Genomic DNA, 17,925 nt, shown 5'->3' with positions numbered 1-17,925 from the left:
CAAACAGCAGCTCTTCATCATCATCATCATCATCGTCATCATCACATCTCTCAAACTGTTTCTGTGTTTCCAGAATCTACAATCAGCCGGAAAAATTAATGATGAATATTGTACGGAAGGATTTTTTCTGTTTGTTATTTGTAAATAAAGATTTTTGACTATGAGCTGTCTGATGTGTTTCCTGCAGTGAAAAAATGTTTTGACTCTTCCTGTTTGTTCAGACAACGTGGAGCAAGTTTTAGAGGTAGCGTGATATATATTATTATATATATTATTATTATATATGACATCATTAGATTATTAATACTGAAGCATCAGTGTTGTCAGCCAACGTGGTTGTGTTGGTCACTCTGGCATGAACAGCACGCTCAAGCTGATCCCACAAGTGCTCAGTGGGGTTGAGGTCAGGACTGCTGGCAGGCCGTTCCATCCTCTCCAACTCCACAATGCTGGAGGTAGTCTCTGATAAACCCCACAAACCGACAAATGCTGGTTGAAGAATGAGATGCTATCCCACAGCAGAGTGTGACCAGGCTGGTGACCAGCATGAGGAGGAGGTTCCAGGCTGATGTGGCTGTGTATGGTTCTTCCACACACTACTGAGGCTCCTGTTTGTTAAATGAATCAATTGTTAAATTGCCAATATGTCTTCAAACTTCAATCATCCAATCCACCAAACACCAAACAAGAGTCAGTGGCAGAATAAGCTGTTTGGCATTGGCAGAGAAGATTTGGCAAATTTTTCATGGGTGCAACCCACATACTCAGCTCTGCTGCTCATCCCACCAGTAACTTTTTTAAAAAATAAAATAGAGGAATAAAGGTTACCAGTCAAGCAACTTTTTCAATACATTTCAATACAATACAAGTCACAGAATAGGAACTTTTTAAATGAAATTGGTAGCTTTTTTAAAAAAACAAACAAAAAACAAAATTGGTCATTTTAAAATATTAAATTATTTATTAGAGATTTTTATTTTTATTTGTTAACTTTTTAGAAAAGTAACCTTATTAGTAACTTTTTAAAGGAAATTGGTAGCTTTAAAATAAACATAATTAAAATCAGTCATTTTTCTTTTTATTCATTAACTTTTTTAAGTAATTAAATTGGTAACTTTTAAAATGAAAGTCTTTTTTTAAAAAAGGTAAATGAATCAGTAACTTTTTAATAAAACTGGATTTAAAATTTTAATTAAAAAAAAAAGGTTACAGATTCAGTAAGATAATAAAAATCTGTAATGCTTTTGATAAAATTGGTAACTTTAAAAAAAAAAAAAAGTTAAACTTCACCAATCATTAATTTTTAAAACAAAATTTGTGAAATGAATACTGAATGTTCCACCCAATAACCACATTTTTGTATTTCAGGAGCTGTCAGTTGGCAAATAATCAGATCATAACGAGGCTCCTGTTAATTAGTGTTTAATTGAAGGCAGGTGTGTTGGAAAGGTTAACCAGTTATATATAAACGTAGCACAAAAAGTAAGGAAATTTGTGTTTTGTTGATTATTTCTTTGTTGTAACAATGCTTCTTGGCAATAAATCTTATTCCGTTGGAAAGCCTGTTTATTTCCCTTTTAAATGGTGCCACATTTGTAACTACCATGCATTTGTGGGATGAGCAGCAGAGCTGAGTATGTGGGTTGCACCCATGAAAAATGTGCCAAACAGCTTATTCTGCCATTGACTCTTGTTTGGTGTTTGGTGGATTGGATGATTGAAGTTTGAAGAAACAAGACATATTGGCAATTTAACAATTTATTCATTTAACAAACAGGAACCTCAGTAGCGTGTGGAAGAACCATACACAGCCACAACAGCCTGGCACCTCCTCCCCATGCTGGTCACCAGCCTGGTCACACACTGCTGTGGGATGGCATCTCATTCTTCAACCAGCATTTGTCACAAGTCAGCCAACGTGGTTGTGTTGGTCACTCTGGCACGAACAGCTCATCCAAGCTGATCCCACAAGTGTTCAATGGGGTTGAGGTCAGGACTGCTGGCAGGCCGTTCCATCCTCTCCACTACCGAATTCTGGAGGTAGTCTCTAATGACAGATTGCACTCCTGTGGTGTACGAAGCTCAGAGAGTATGCAGTGACTTGATGATAGCATTCAGATATGTTTATTTACTGTATATATACAGTGCTGCTTGAAAGTTTATGAATCCTTTAAAATTTGCTCAATTTCTGCATAAATACGACCTAAAACGTGATCAGATTTCCATGCAAGTCATAAAACTAGATAAAGCGACATCAATTAAACAAATGAGACAAAAACTTTACACTTGTTCATTTATTTATTGAGAAAAATGATCCAATGTTACATATTTGTGTGTGGCAAAAGTATGTGAACCTCTAGGATTACCAATTCATTTGAACTGGAGTAACGTCTAGGAAACTAAAGGTCTCTCTTGCAGTGGCTACAGTTGATGTTCATGAGTCCACCATCAGGAGAACATTGAACATCAATGGTGTACATGGCAGAATTGCAAGGAGAAACCCACTACTCTCCAAAGAGAACATTGCTGCCGTCTACAGTTCGCTCAAGACCACGTGGATAAGCCAGAAGCTGATTGGAACAATGTTCTGTGGATGGATGAGACCAAAATCAAACTTTTCGACTTGAATGAGAAGCGTTATGTTTGGTGATGAGCAAACACTGCATTCCAGCACAAGAACTTTATCCCATCTGTGAAACATGGTGTGTAGTATCATAGTTTGGGCTGCTTTGCTGCCTCTGAACCAGGACAGCTTGCAATCATCGATGGAGCTGTGAGTTCTGAGTTGTACCAGCAAATTCTACAGGAAAATGTCAAAGTATCTGTGAACTGAAGCTCAACAGAAAGTAGGTCATGAAGTAAGACAACAGCCATAAACACACAAGTCATTCTACCAAAAAATGGTTAAAGCAGAGGAAAGATAATGTTTTGGAATGTTTTGAACTGCCGTTTTGAAGCCACGAGTGTAGCGATTTGACCGTCGCCATCTTGGATTGGACCGTCGCCAATTTTTGGAGCCAGAAGTGACCATATTTGGATGAGAGGGTTGAGCTGACCATAGCGCTAGCTGCTAGCTCTGTCAGCACTGTGCATTTACAATCTATGGTTAACAGTGATCATGCTAATGCTAATTTTTGCTTGTGAAAAACAGGCCTAAAACCGTTAAAACAAAATGTACACACTGGAAAAACTGATCATCCGACTCATTGATGGATCTTTTATTTCAACCAAATGCTGAACAAGACTGTTTTTAACTTTACTGAACTGAAAACACACTGTGAAATAGCAGCAGCTACGCCTATACGCCATGGTTACGTTACGTAAGCAACGTTGTCACCGTGGTAGTAACTTGTCAATCACAACGTAGCCACGCCCTAAAGCAACACCGTTTTATCAACTATTTTACTCTAAATGGGACCATAATTTACAAAATGAACATCATGTTGTATTGAAGACTTGAAACTAGTGATTGAGACCATAAACTCATTAGGAAACAGTTTACTGAGGTAATAAATCAGGTGAGCAGTAGAGTCATTTTCTCATCGACTTCCATACATTCTGACTTCTTTTTGCAGCCGGTGGAGTCGCCCCCTGATGGCCGTTAGTTAGAATGCAGGTTTTTGGCACTTCTGCATTGGCTTCATTTTTCAGCCCCGGACGTTGCTGCTTGATATATAAAGGTGACACAACATCACTAGTTCTCACTTGTGTCTTTACATTGACACTTTTACCGAGAAAGTTAAGAAACAATCGTTTGTTTAAAGAAAAGCTGCTCCTGAAAAACATAGATTCTTCTTTTTTCTTTTACCTGGAAAAAACTCAAAAAGACAGAGATGATGCAGTTCTCCTCTCAGGCCTCCACTATACTTGAACTTAGTATTTATTATATAGTGTATATATAGTTATAAACTATACAGTATATGAATTTGAAAATGTATTTATACTAGTGTTTGTGTCTAGCAGGTCAATCTGGTATGAGATTAATGTTTTTTGTACATGTTTAAACTAATAAGTAAAAGCAGCCTGTATGTAGCCTGGGAGGCAAAACTCAGGGCAAAAATAAGATTTTCCTCATCTGGATTACAGCAGCTGGACAATCAGAGGAAGAACATTCAGATTGTAGAGAGAAACAGCAGGTGATCGAGTTTAATGCTGCTGCTAAAAACATATTTACCTCAAACTCACTTTGCAGAATAAGCAGACATTCATCACATCTCTCACATCTCTCACAGTAAACTGGTTGTCAGGTCAGTGTGAAGACATCTGTATTAGGAAAGACAAGAACTGAATGTCTGTGAGAGTTTAAACTCCAGTAAAAACAGAGCGGAGATCGACGGATGAAAATAGTTTTTATTTAACTTAAACAAATGCATAGTTTCAACTTTTCTCACATGCTGTTCTTCTGTCGTCACATCGAAACGTCTGCTGAACTCTGATGAATCAGCTGTTCACACACGAGCTGAACATCTCCAGGTGAAAGTACATCAACAGAGAGAAGAGACATCGAAAAACTCTTCTTTACTCTCCTTTCGTTGTTCCCTCAACAGTGAAGCTGCTTTTTTTTCCCCCACAATAAGAAAGTTTCCCCTAATTGTTTGAAAATGTTTGATACCGACGCAGTACCTGAGCTTCAGTTCTGATACCAAAACACATTATTTAATATCTTAGTTTGAGAAATATAAACCTGTTTTGTTTTTTTTTAAACAAAAAAAGTCAAAGTTGTTAAATGTGAAAAGTCCAAACACATGCAGCCGAACCAGAACTTTTTCTAAATAAATGACTAAATGTTTTTTGAGTTTGTACCAAAACAAAGCGTTGATGTTTGAATATGTTTCATTCAGCAGCACCGTTTATTAAAAGGAGCTGGATAATGTATTTAAAGCACATTCAGAAGACAACTACAACTCCCAACCTGCATTTCAGGAAGAATCATCCAATCACAGAGCGTAAAAATTCAGTCACATGTGCCGCTAACGGCGTGTCAAAGCTGAAGAGAAAACCGACTTTCACTTTGAGTGAATTCAGTAACTATGGCGACACGTTTTGTTGACAACTGCACCAACAAAGTGTTTCGGATTAATTACTGCTCTCATTCACACCAACAGAAGCTGAGGATCATGGGTATTGTAGTATTCAGAGCCGTCCACCAAACTGACTGACTGACAACAAACTAACAAAGTGTAAATAATTCAAACTGGTGTCAGAACCAGTCTGAATACGCAGCTGGACGTAGCGAGGTGTGATGTCACCAGTCGGTTTAATTGGAGCCAGTTTGAAGCTCAGAGTTGCGGCTTCTGTTTGACGCCATCTTTTCCATTTGGAGCAAAGACCTTCCAAATAAAGAGTGCGTGATGTTGCCTGTCGCGCTCTGGAAACACGCCCCGCGACCTTGAATGTAACGTTAAACTTAGTGAAATATTGCAACAACAGTCCGACTCAGTGTGAGTCCCGGAGCTGTCAATCACAGCTGTCAATCAACGCCCACGCAGCAGACATCAAAGCTACTATAAGTCTTCAAATCTTATTAATGGAGCAATAATTTCCAAAATGACCACCAACACATTTATTAGAGGGTCTGAATTTAGAGATTGAGACCAGAATGACTCGTTGAAAACAATGATTGACTCAGTGTTTCTAGAGAGAAGCTTTTTGAATGGGAGTCAGTTGGAGGATCTAACGGCCGTTATCGGCACTTTAAGGTGCTTCAGACTCGAGTTAGAGCTGCTGGTTGGTCAGAAACGTGCTTCATTAAACTAATTAAACAGACTGAAGTCTGAAGCAGGTCGACATGCAGGTAACGATCCTGACTTCAACAGGCTCCTTGAAAGGTTGAATCTAAATGTTCCAGCAGGGACGACTATTAGGAACAAAGATTTAGGTTGACAGTAAAAATAGTCCAAAAATACAACAAACCAGAGCGAGAAAATTCACCCTGTTGACCAACAGCAGAGTTGACGTCTGAGAGCACTGAGAGTCCAAAATGGAGGAACCTCGTAGGTTATTAGCTGTGTTGCTAACATCCAGTTTTATTGAAGCTCCTCTGTCTGAGTGACCATTAAAACCATTAAAGTGTTCGAAACAGCTGATGTCCAGCAGAGAGACATTACAGGAGAAAGCATAGCAGGCAGCAAATTCCAGCAGCACCAGTCCAAACCGGTCCAAACGAGCCACTGGAGGTTAGCGTCTGGTCGGCAGCAGAGTCCAGACAGACCAATCTGGAACTATTGGTCTAGTCAAAATAGACTAGACCAGTCTAAACCAGTTAACCCAGTTAACCCAGTCTAAAGCAGCGGTGTCCAGCGCAGCGAGCCGATGGAGATGAGGGTCTGGCAGGTAGCAGAGTCGAGCCAAACGGACTCCACCAGCCTGAAGTGCAGGAAGCCGAGAGCGAAGCCGCAGCCGACGTCCGACAGGTGATGTTTACCCAGCAGCACCCGGGACATGCCGACCAGGAACGCCCACAGGTAGAGCAGGATCCGCAGGGGCACCTGGGAGGACGAAGAGCCTTTAAATTAACAATGAAGACAACTTTTACTGTTTCTACTGTGAGCATCTATTATATAATATACAGTATTTACTCTCTACATACGTTACACACACACTTGTATATGTACGTGTGCCTTGCTGAAGGGTTAAAGGCAGCAGAAGAACAGTACTGATCATAAATCCACTGACCGCCAGCACCAGGTGGTTCAGCAGGAACTTGGACACCATGATGGCTCGGCTGGCATGGGCTGCTGGGAAAGAATACGTATCCATGGCAACGATGTCAAGAAACCCTGGAGGGAAATCCCATGGTCCCCTGCGCTTGACCAACTTCTGCATCCCAGCGACCGTCATCACATCCAGGATCAGAGCTGCAGCGGAGAGACAGACAGGTAACAGGTTAGACAGGTGTAACTGTAGCAGAGAGACAGGTAACAGGTTAGACAGGTGTAACTACAGCAGACAGACAGGTAACAGGTTAGACAGGTGTAACTACAGCAGACAGACAGACAGGTAACAGGTTAGACAGGTGAAACTGCAGACAGACAGACAGGTAACAGGTTAGACAGGTGTAACTACAGCAGACAGACAGGTAACAGGTTAGACAGGTGTAACTGCAGACAGACAGGTAACATGTTAGACAGGTGAAACTGCAGACAGACAGACAGGTAACAGGTTAGACAGGTGTAACTACAGCAGACAGACAGGTAACAGGTTAGACAGGTGTAACTACAGCAGACAGACAGGTAACAGGTTAGACAGGTGTAACTGCAGACAGACAGGTAACATGTTAGACAGGTGAAACTGCAGACAGACAGACAGGTAACAGGTTAGACAGGTGTAACTACAGCAGACAGACAGGTAACAGGTTAGACAGGTGAAACTGCAGACAGACAGACAGACAGGTAACAGGTTAGACAGGTGTAACTGCAGCAGACAGACAGGTAACAGGTTAGACAGGTGTAACTGCAGACAGACAGACAGGTAACAGGTTAGACAGGTGTAACTACAGCAGACAGACAGACAGACAGGTAACAGGTTAGACAGACAGGTAACAGGTTAGACAGGTGTAACTGCAGACAGACAGACAGGTAACAGGTTAGACAGGTGTAACTGCAGACAGACAGACAGGTAACAGGTTAGACAGACAGGTAACCTGTCTCACCCAGCAGCAGGTTGACGAGGACTTCCTGTCCGGCCATGGTGTTGCTCCTCCACAGACAGATGAGCGTGCCACAGAGCCAGGGGAGGGCGTGTCCACTGAGCGCCAGCAGGGTCACCATGGAGCGCATGGAGGCCGCCGAGCCGTGCGGCCGCACGCAGACGCCCAGACGCTTGGACAGACTGATGTCGATGGCGAGCAGAGAGCTGATGGCGATGCCTCGAAACGACGGATTCAGCTGCATACAGTCCTGCTCCGGCCAGCGAGACGCCTCCTTCGCCCCCCCATCACCTCCTGCTCCCCCCTCCGAGGAGTCCCTGGACCCCCTGAGGACAGAGACACCGAGACAGAGACTGACTTTCTGCTCGCCGCTCTCTGATAGGCCGAATCTATCATCAATATTAAATATGTACGACACAAACATTTGAGTCAATCGTCAAGTTTCATCCAAGTGGCTCAAACTTTTCCTCATGAAACAAACGGTTTCATTTGGACCAATCGTCACATTTGATGGTAAATGATGTCATCACAACATCAGGTGGAAGATGAACAAACACCTGCCAACAAAAACGATGCCACAGAGAAAAACGATTCCCAAATGTTCCCAAATGTTCCCAAATGTTCCCAAATGTTCCCAAATGTATTGATTTTATTTGCTGCTGATGTTGAGCTGAACGTTTATTTAATAAAGGTTATTCAAGGACAGTATTTCCTGTTTTATAGAACTTTGAGTCCTCATGGTTCTCATGTTGTGAAGTCTAGTTGTTTCTGTGATCTGCAGGAAGCTTTTTATCCAGGAAGTCGTTACATTTGACTCTTCACTGGTAATAGTTGCAGGTTCGATTCATTCAAGACTGAGAACAGCAGACAGACAGATGTGGAGCCATGATGCCTCCAGAGCTGCTGGGACTGGAACACTTTGACTGACCAGGATATGGACCTGGTTCCTGGTTCCTGGTTCCATTAAGGGTCATTTTAATTATGTTTCGTCTCTTCAGTGACGTTTAAGTCAAATGATTCATGTACGTCGTCATTTATTCACTCAGTTTGTTTATATTTGCTCAGCTGCTGTTAGACAGGAAACTCTTTTTACAGATTTCAGAGATTTTTTTTCAAACTTTCCAGTGTTTTCTCAGGATCTTTTAAAGTATAAACTGATAATATGAATAAAAACAGGAGGACAGAAACACAGTTAGAGTCCAGCTGCTGCATCAGTTATTTAAGGAGTTAAAAACTCCGGTTTGATCCTTTAAGAATCTGCCAGAAGAACTTATGAAAAGTTAAAGTTATTAAAGGTGAAGCAGCAGCTTCGGTTTGTCAATGAAGTCAGTTTGTAAAGTTTAGAAGATGAAACCTTTACCAGGCGGCGGTCTGATCCTGGTCCTGGTTCAGGATCAGGATCAGGTTCCTGCAGATATAAACAGCTCGGCGTGTGTTTGGACTCTGAATGTCAGTTGTGATGTCAGTGGGCGGAGCCTCTCTGTCCTACCTGGCTGCCGCTGCGTCGTCCTGCTGACTCGGCTGTCTGACGGGTCTCCGTGGACCGCCGCCCCCCCGTGTCTCCCCCGCCACGTGCTCCCTGCGAGGCGGCTGGTTCAGGGATAGAAACTCAGGCCGGTTCAGGACGTTGTTGCGGTCTCTGGCCCGGCTCCGGGCCTGGCTGCTGGGCATGCTGGGGGACGGTGCAGGCGGAGGTGTTGGTGGTGTGACGGCGTGCAGCGCTGCGAGGCAGCAGGACTCCAACAGATCAGGTCTGAGACTCTGAGGGACTCTGCTATAAATAGATCAGCTGGCCTTCTTCTGCTGTCAGCTGTTCAGAGAGAGGCTGGAAAAACACTGAACACACACACACACACACACACACACACACACACTAAATACAGGCCACCTCAACATTTACTGTTAAAAGAAAAGGAGCTCTGAACTGATGATGTCATAGTGATGTCATCAGACTACACTCATCACTAACTGGAGGTTTGGTCTGAGAGATGAAGCTGCTTCACTACTGAAAGACACTAAGCAGTTGCATTATGGGAAATGTAGGAGAAACAAAGTTTTAATATGAGAAAAAAGTTTTTATATTTAGAAAATAAAGTTTTAATTTTTGAAGAGCAAGTCTTCATATGTTACAGTAAAACAGTAAAATAGTGGTGATAGAGTTGCTTTCAGTGTAAAATGTCATGTGATGCTGATAGTTTGGGTTTTATTACTTCCTGTCTGTCTGTGTTTGGATGATAGTTTGTTTTCTCAAAGTATTTCAACTTTATTCTTCAAATCTCTGATTCTTCTGTTTCCTAAAAGTCTGTTTTCCTGATTCTCTGTTTGAGACACAGAAACTTCAAACTGCAAATCTGTCGAACCAAATGCAAATGTGTTCATATAGAATATCACCCAGTTACTAAACTGGACCAGACTGGAGCCAATCCAGGCTAAATACAGACCACACACACACACGCACCCTAACACACACACACACACACACACACCCTAACACACACACACACACACACACACACACACACACACACACACAAACCCTCACACACAAACCCTCACACACACACACACACACAAACCCTCACACACAAACCCTCACACACACACACACACACAAACACACACACACAAACCCTCACACACACACACACACAATCACCAACACACACACACACACACACACACACACACACACACACACACACACACACACACACAATCACCAACACACACACACACACACACACAAACCCTCACACACACACAGACACACACAATCACCAACACACACACACACACACACCCTAACACACACACACACACACAAACCCTAACACACACACACCCTCACACACATAACACACAAACCCTCACACACACACACACACACACACACAAACCCTCACACACACACACACAGACACACACAATCACCAACACACACACACACACACACACCCTAACACACACACACACACAAACCCTCACACACACACACACTCACACAATCACCAACACACACACACACACACACCCTAACACACACACACACACACACACAAAACCTCACACACACATACTCACACACACACATAACACACAAACCCTCACACACACACACACACACTCACACAATCACCAACACACACACACACACACACACACACACACAAACATAAACAAACAAACAATTCTTCTCTTGGTTTTCAGTCTGAAGTCTGAAACATGTTCCTGCAGTTTTCTGTAACCTGAGCAGCAGCATTTTAAGAGAAACTACAGCTCCCATCATGCTTTGCCTGACGGGTCTGACTATGACCACACTGTAGTTAAAGGAAATGTCTGGTGATTTTCTATATTTTTCTTAGCGTCATCAAATCTCATAACTACTGATCTACTAACAAGTATTGTGTTTGTATCAAAGCTGATATATCTTATTAAAAACAGGTCAGTGAGTCACACCGCTGCACTGGGTCACATGTTCCTTCATCATGAAGAGTTTGGTCACGTTAACTTGTATAGAAACGGCTCCAAAGACTAATAACAGCATCATGTTTTCAGTCTCTGGAGAGTAGTTCTGTGTAAGGCAGACGCTACTGCGCATGTGCAGGAATATGTTTCTGTTTACAGCTTCAAGAAGAGGGTCCAAAATATATTAATGACACCGTACTTTTAAAAAAGTGAAATATAATCCATCCCATAGTACAGTCAGTTACTGCGCCTTCAGTCACATAAAACATCTGACAAACTCTTTCATACATTTTTTATGACAGTCGTAGTTTCGCTGGAATCACGTTCATACTCACATCAGCGGAACCTTCGTCGCTGCCTCCTCTGTGTTCCTACCCGGACGGGATCGTGGTCACACCGTTGCTATTGGATGCAGCTGCAGCTTCTCCACCTCACGGCAGTATGCTAGCAGTATGCTAACAACATGCTAACAGCAGCTAAACCGTCAGGAAAGAGACGATAAAATAAACGTCACAGTTTGCATCCTGACGTCGCAACGCTTCAACCCTCTCCCACGTTGACGTCATCGCCCGCAGTTTGTTTTTAGCTTTGAGGCTAACGCAGCTAGCTAACACAGGATTAGCCGTAAGCCTGTCTGAACGGAGAGTTCCCGGTAGTTTTAACGGCGGCGATAAAATAACGTTTGAGATGTGTTGACGGTACGGGAGCCGACAGGGACCCGAGGAGGAGGTCAGCAGCTGAGACTCGAGTTCAACAAAGAGAAAAACGTGAGTGAACATTTTACACAGAAACAACCCGGATCACAGCTGAGTCCGGATCATCCAGATCAGATTAATGACGCTGAAGCTCTGAGTCTGTATTGGAGGGAAAAGTTAAAATCCTTCTTCTCTGTGCTGAATGATGTTTGTTCAGTTTGTTTTCATTCATCTGCTGAAGGAGGAAAGTTTCTCTGAACTCAACTTAAATCTCAGTTTAACCTACGAGCAGGGTTTATGACGTCACAACTAGTGTGGAGCCAATCAGGGTTCAGTATGTAACCGACACAGTGTGACGTGGAGACTTGAAGCCCCCAGAAAAAAACATTTCAAACACAAATTATTATTCAGATTAGAGTATTTTATATGAATCTTAAAACAGGCCTGCAGAGGATCTTTAAGGGAAACATAAAAAATGATATTTAGCATCTGATTCGCTGGTTTTTCAACACTTACACTTGTGAAAAAGCCCTAACGCTGTTTCAACCCACTGTCAGGTTTATGAAACCTTTATTTTGCTTATGAAAACAGAAAAAAGGGCGATTTCACTGATATTTAGACCAGGTCCAGATCCAAAACCTGGACTAGATTAACAAGGAGGCTCCAGATTTGACGAGTCTTAATAAGCAGACTGACAGTTCTTTCAGTTTTTAATGTGCAGTTTTGTTTGTCAAATGATATATTAGTGTTGCAGTTTAACTGTTAATGTCTTTGAAAGGTTTATGTCGTTTGGTAGAATCATTAAATCATTATAGAGTTTTAAATGTGTTAAAATATAGTTTCACAAACAAAACACTTTGAAAATAAAGTATTTTCTGTCAGATTTCTCTGAATATTTCCTGAAAATCAGAATGAAATAAACTGATCTGTAAAACAAAGCGTTTCCTCTTGTTGCAACAGGTTCTGCTGACCAATCAGACGCCCCGCTGGACTCTTCATGGCTGAGCTGGACCTGGACCCGAGCTGGTCCAGACCGGACTGGGTCAGCATGCTGGTTAGTGAGCCGCTGAAACCTGAACCATGTTAGACTCTGGTGGAGCTGCTGTAGAGGAGCAGGAGGCTGCAGAGGAACCTGGTCCTCCCGGTGGTCCCGGTCCTCCTGGTCGGCCCCCCCTGGCGGAGAAGGCCCTGTCGGAGTCGTTCTCGCGGCTGCGATACTCCGACACGTCGCTGCTGATCTGGCAGCAGCAGCAGCAGCAGCTGCAGGCGGCGCCGCCCTCCAACTACCTGAGCCGCAGCCAGTCGGCCTGGTACAGCAGCTACGGGAACCAGGCCGTGCTGGTCCGGGACAAGAGGGGCATGGAGGACTCCGAGGGACAGTCCAGGATATGCAGCGTCATGTAGGCAGGAGACAGAAACCAGGATCGGAACAGACCGGATCAGTCAGGAGCCAGAAACTCTGATTCACACTGAACTCTGTGTTTATTATGTTTACAGTTTAGTTGAACTGAAGTTAAAGCTTCGACTTCATCACGTTAGTTTAAACCACTTCAGTAGGTCCATATACACCAGCGGTGGGCAAATAGTGGCCCTCGGACCAAATCTGGCCCTCCAGCAAAAACATTCGGCCCCTCGAAGTTTTAATGTGTGAATTTAAAAAACTGTTTTAATTCCACAACTTGAGCCTGTTGAAGAATAACAGATGTGTTGTTCACAAACACGATCGAACAGCAACAACATGTTTGATCGACCGCAGCTGACGTGTTAATCACGTGTGCTTAACGAGTCTCCAGTCTCTGGTACGTATGAGTCACTTATAGTAAACAGTACTGAGGTCAGCTGTGACTCTTTTAGTCTTCAGTTACAAATAGAAAAATAAAAGAACAAAGAACTTCTTCACTTGTAATTAGAGAAGATTTATTTATTTAAGGAACTATTTTATTATAAGACATGTTTTTATGCTGTATATCATCTTTATTTTTTCATATATATGAATATGCATTCTGTATATTTGTCTATCTTGTTGTCTATCGTGTGGTGATGATGAGTGATGTCAGTCTGACCTGATTGGTCCACCAACCTATTCAAGATGTTTTCTCCTTTTGTCTGTGAACTGAATCTTTGTTCCTAATAAATCTTCTCTACATGTGACTGAAGACAACAGCGAGTTCTTTGTTCCTCCAACACACCTGCTGATCTACAGGTGAGCAAAACTCCTGCTCATCAAAATACAGATAAATAAATAAAGAATATATATGATTGTGTTTCTGAGGTAAACCAGTAAAATATCCTGGTTGCTAATTACTGACTGCTGGTGCACATTAGGACACATTAACACTGTTAATAGTGTGTAATACAGCTGGTATCTATAGAAACGGAATCCCTCCTGTTCTGAAACCTGATTGGCTGCTGACAGATGACATCACAGTTTACCTGTTGACAGGAAGAAGACGATGCTTTTATGGAGAATTTCACCTCGTTTCAAGTCTTCATGAGTTCATCGGTGAAGAATTTCAGCTTCACTGTGGACGTTTTAAACAAACATCACACCTCCAGTGATGTCATACAGGAAGTGACCCTTCACCCCCACATCTGTATTAAACAGATTCACTTCCTGTAGACTCAGATTATTCTTGTATGTAACAGTTTTAGCAGCAGGTCACATTAAATATGATTAAATATTAAAAACAGTTTCTGTATTTTACTTCCATCGTTTTGTCGAACATGTTTCACTTCTTGCACTTTAATCTCTCCGCCGTCTTCTGATATGAAGAATATTAAATAAAGATATTTTTAGCAGAAGAGAAGTTTCATTAAGATTTCAGACAGCAGCTGATTCTGCCTCTAAAAACTTTTAAACCCACTTTTACAAACAGATGTTTTTTATGATTTTCCTGCAGATGCAAACATCTGCTTCTCATGTTTTAACTCTTTAAATATAATAAAATAACCAGCTGAAGGTTTTAACCTCAATAAAAATAAGTGTTCATCGTCTAATTCAAACCTCATAAAGTTAAATTTAATTTAAAGATGCAATGAAACAGAAACGTTCTGGTTCCTCTCAGGATCGACTGTAATAACTTTTCATTTGGCGCCATCATCTGGTCGAACTGATCTCTGCAGAACTACAAACATTCCCATCAGCCTCAGCTGCACTTTGTGTTTACTGCTCATCAGTAAATATAAATAATCACTAAGCTGGTGAACAAGCAGGGTTCAGTTAGATTATTTAAGACTCTTAATTATACGCAGAATGTAATTTAAAACCTGATTCACCAGTTATGAACAATTATATAACAATTCTTAATATTATTAATTAAATGATCATGACCTGGATCAGAAAATAGATTAATGTTTTAACCAATTATAAAATGTTTAATTAGTTTTTCCTCTAAACTAAGCGGCTGCTGATGTTAACCTACAGCAGGAATATTAAACACTTTTAAACACCTCCTTCATTAAACCTGCTAATCACCAACACGCAGCGTCATCATTACATCACTAACATTATAAATACATGATGAAGGGATCTTCTGCTGGTCAGTATGAAGAGGAGGAATAATTACAGCAACAACAAAAAAAAAAAACAGCTTTAATGTTCATTTTAAGACACTTGATAAACTGTGAACTCATCCTTTAAAGTCTCCAGAGAATGAATGAGAGTCGAGTCATCGCGTCAGTTTATGTGTTTATTTATGAAAACAAAGGAACTCAGAAAATAAGGATCCCATATCAGTAATTACATCAAATAATTCACTTGTTGGTTTTTCGTCAGTTCGTCCTCTCTCTCTCTCTCTCTCTCTCTCTCTCTCTCTGCGTCTCTACTCTATCGAGCGGAGTTCATTCTAAACCTCAGACAGCTACTATACAGCTACTATACAGTGCTCGAAACATACGGAAGAAAGAACGTACGGCCGGAGTGCATGCAAATACATAAAATCACTTTTTTCCTTTTTCTTATTAAAATACAAAAATGAACTATTAGCATCAAAGCTCGACCATCAACTAAAAACAAACAGAGGAGGTTACTGTGGCAACGCGCTGTCTGTCTGTCCGTCCTTATTGGTTCTTTATGTTTGATCGGTTCGTTTATTCTCGTCTTCGGTTAAAAGACCTTCTCCATGACGACCGGCAACCTCCGCCTGCTGAGGAAGGCCACCAGATGTGGTCGAAAGCTTCAGGGGGAAAAACAAGTCGGGCCTTGAGAAGGTTTTTTTTTTTCTTTTTGTGTGTAAAAACAGATTTAGTTTAAAATGAGATGAAACAGAAAAGAATTGAAGCTGGAGGCAGATACACAGCACAACCTATCAATCAATCAATCAGTTCATTGATCATTTATCACCAGTTCAGGCTCTCTCTCTCCCGGCCTGAACTCGTCCAAACATGATTACCAATAATCAATCAGGACTCGTTCACCACCCCCCCCTCCTCCAGCGACTGACCTTTTAGACATTTTGATTCAAGCTAACAGGAGCTGACTCCGCCCACACAGAAAACACCTGGCTGACATCACAGACGAAGACATCACCTCACAGGTCAAAAGGTCAAACAGGACTGCGTCGACGGTGTGTGTGTGTTTATTCTAACAGACAGACAGACAGGTGGGTCGACAGGTGAGTTTGAGAAGCAGAAGTCACATGATTCCATCTGACTGATCTGATTGGCGGCACGGCAGCGAAACCAGATCGCCACAAACACGAGGTGGTTAGAAAAGAAAAAAAAACAAAACAAAAACAACTGATGCCCCGCCCACTCCAGGGGTTCAATGTTGTGTTCAGGACACGATGAGAAACTGGAAATTCTGAACTTCAACAGGAACTTTATCTGTGAGGCTTCAGAGACGCGTCAGTCGAATGAAGGACACAACCGACCAATCAGAGCAGAGCGCTGTCACACTGATTTAAAGGACACCTGTGGAGATTTTTTATTTTGACTCGTGTTGAAGTCCGTTTCTTTAAATCGATTTGTTTCCCTTTAAAAAGTAACCTGACGTCTGTCAGTTTGTCAGTGTTGCACCTGTAACCACAACCGGCAGTGATGTCACAGCGTCCTGATGTACACTGTGACATCACAGTGTCCTGAAGTACACTGTGACATCACTGCGTCCAGGGCAAGAAGTTAAAGCGCCAGAGGGGCAACAGGAAGAAGAAGACGACCTGCAGGTATTTTCCACCTCAGCGTGTAAAAACGTAGAGGGCGCCGATGATGTCACAGCGCCGGTTAAGCTGAAGATGACGAGTTTGAACCTGAACCCTGACGAAGAGGAGACCAACTTCAACACCTAGACTGAAAATCCTGCAGATCCAAAAACAATAAATCTTGAAAGGAGTCAAAGTTCTGAGCACCGTCGGATGTCGGCTGCGTGTCAAACGTAAAGCTACGTCCTCGTCCGACGCCGCCGCCGAACACAAAAACGAACTGTCCGCCAAGATCACATCACGGCTTCTTTTACGAGATTTCAGTTTCATTTCAGGCTCCGAAATGTTATCAATCAGAGCTGACGAGGTTTTACTCAAAGAAAGAAACTCTGCTGTTTGAGTTCAGACAGAAAACGTTTCGTTGCAGCTTCAAAAACACTCAGAAAAGGTTGTTTGTTTGTTTGTTTGTTTGTTTTTTTTGCCTCGATTTAAGAAATAAAAACTTTCCATCTGCTGATCAGAGAAGAAAACTTTTGGTATCTGCCTCCTCAAGATCAGCTTTTGTCTTATTTCTGGAATATTTTAAAATCTAGATGATATAATTATAAAAATAACTGATTATTTTTAAAAACAATTACTGAAGCAGGTTTTTCTTACAGAATGTTATTTTGTATCGTCGCAGCTTTTATTTTTGTGTCCTTCCTTTCAAATCAGAAAAAACAAAACAAAAAAAAAACGTTTAAAACATTTTTGGACATTTTAACCTGATAACGTTAAAATGAGGCCTGATCAGGATGCTTCCGTACATCTGTGACAGTCTGGAGTTTGAACCCTGACAGGAAGTATCTGTTACAGTAAGAGTGGTTTTGTTTTGGCGGGGGGGGGGGGGGGGGGGGGGGGGGGGGGGGGACAGGACAGCGGTACAAAGACATTTTTATATCGAGAACCTTATAAGACACAAACAAGTTCAGCACACAAC

At 41.9% G+C, this 17,925-nt stretch overlaps 2 protein-coding genes across 2 annotated transcripts; one reads left to right on the top strand and one right to left on the bottom strand.

Moving 5' to 3' along the window:
- Positions 1–5,594: 5,594 nt before the first annotated feature.
- LOC121904706 (inactive phospholipid phosphatase 7-like) lies at positions 5,595–11,535 on the bottom strand. The gene is made up of 5 exons (XM_042422572.1): positions 11,449–11,535; positions 9,138–9,484; positions 7,652–7,974; positions 6,676–6,857; positions 5,595–6,488 (listed from the first exon to the last, which is right to left on the bottom strand). The coding sequence occupies exons 2-5, from the start codon at positions 9,317–9,319 to the stop codon at positions 6,282–6,284; spliced, it is 894 nt and encodes a 297-aa protein (XP_042278506.1). The 5' UTR covers positions 9,320–9,484; positions 11,449–11,535; the 3' UTR covers positions 5,595–6,281.
- A 258-nt stretch (positions 11,536–11,793) lies between these two features.
- LOC121904707 (putative uncharacterized protein BRD3OS) lies at positions 11,794–13,959 on the top strand. Its single transcript, XM_042422574.1, has 2 exons — positions 11,794–11,880; positions 12,769–13,959. The coding sequence occupies exon 2, from the start codon at positions 12,889–12,891 to the stop codon at positions 13,210–13,212; it is 324 nt and encodes a 107-aa protein (XP_042278508.1). The 5' UTR covers positions 11,794–11,880; positions 12,769–12,888; the 3' UTR covers positions 13,213–13,959.
- The last annotated feature ends 3,966 nt before the right edge of the window (positions 13,960–17,925 follow it).

The sequence above is a fragment of the Thunnus maccoyii genome, chromosome 9, assembly GCF_910596095.1.
Source record: "Thunnus maccoyii chromosome 9, fThuMac1.1, whole genome shotgun sequence".
Classification (NCBI taxonomy): Eukaryota; Metazoa; Chordata; class Actinopteri; order Scombriformes; family Scombridae; genus Thunnus; species Thunnus maccoyii.
Note: the sequence above shows the minus strand (reverse complement) of the source record. Positions and strands in the feature narration are given on the sequence as shown.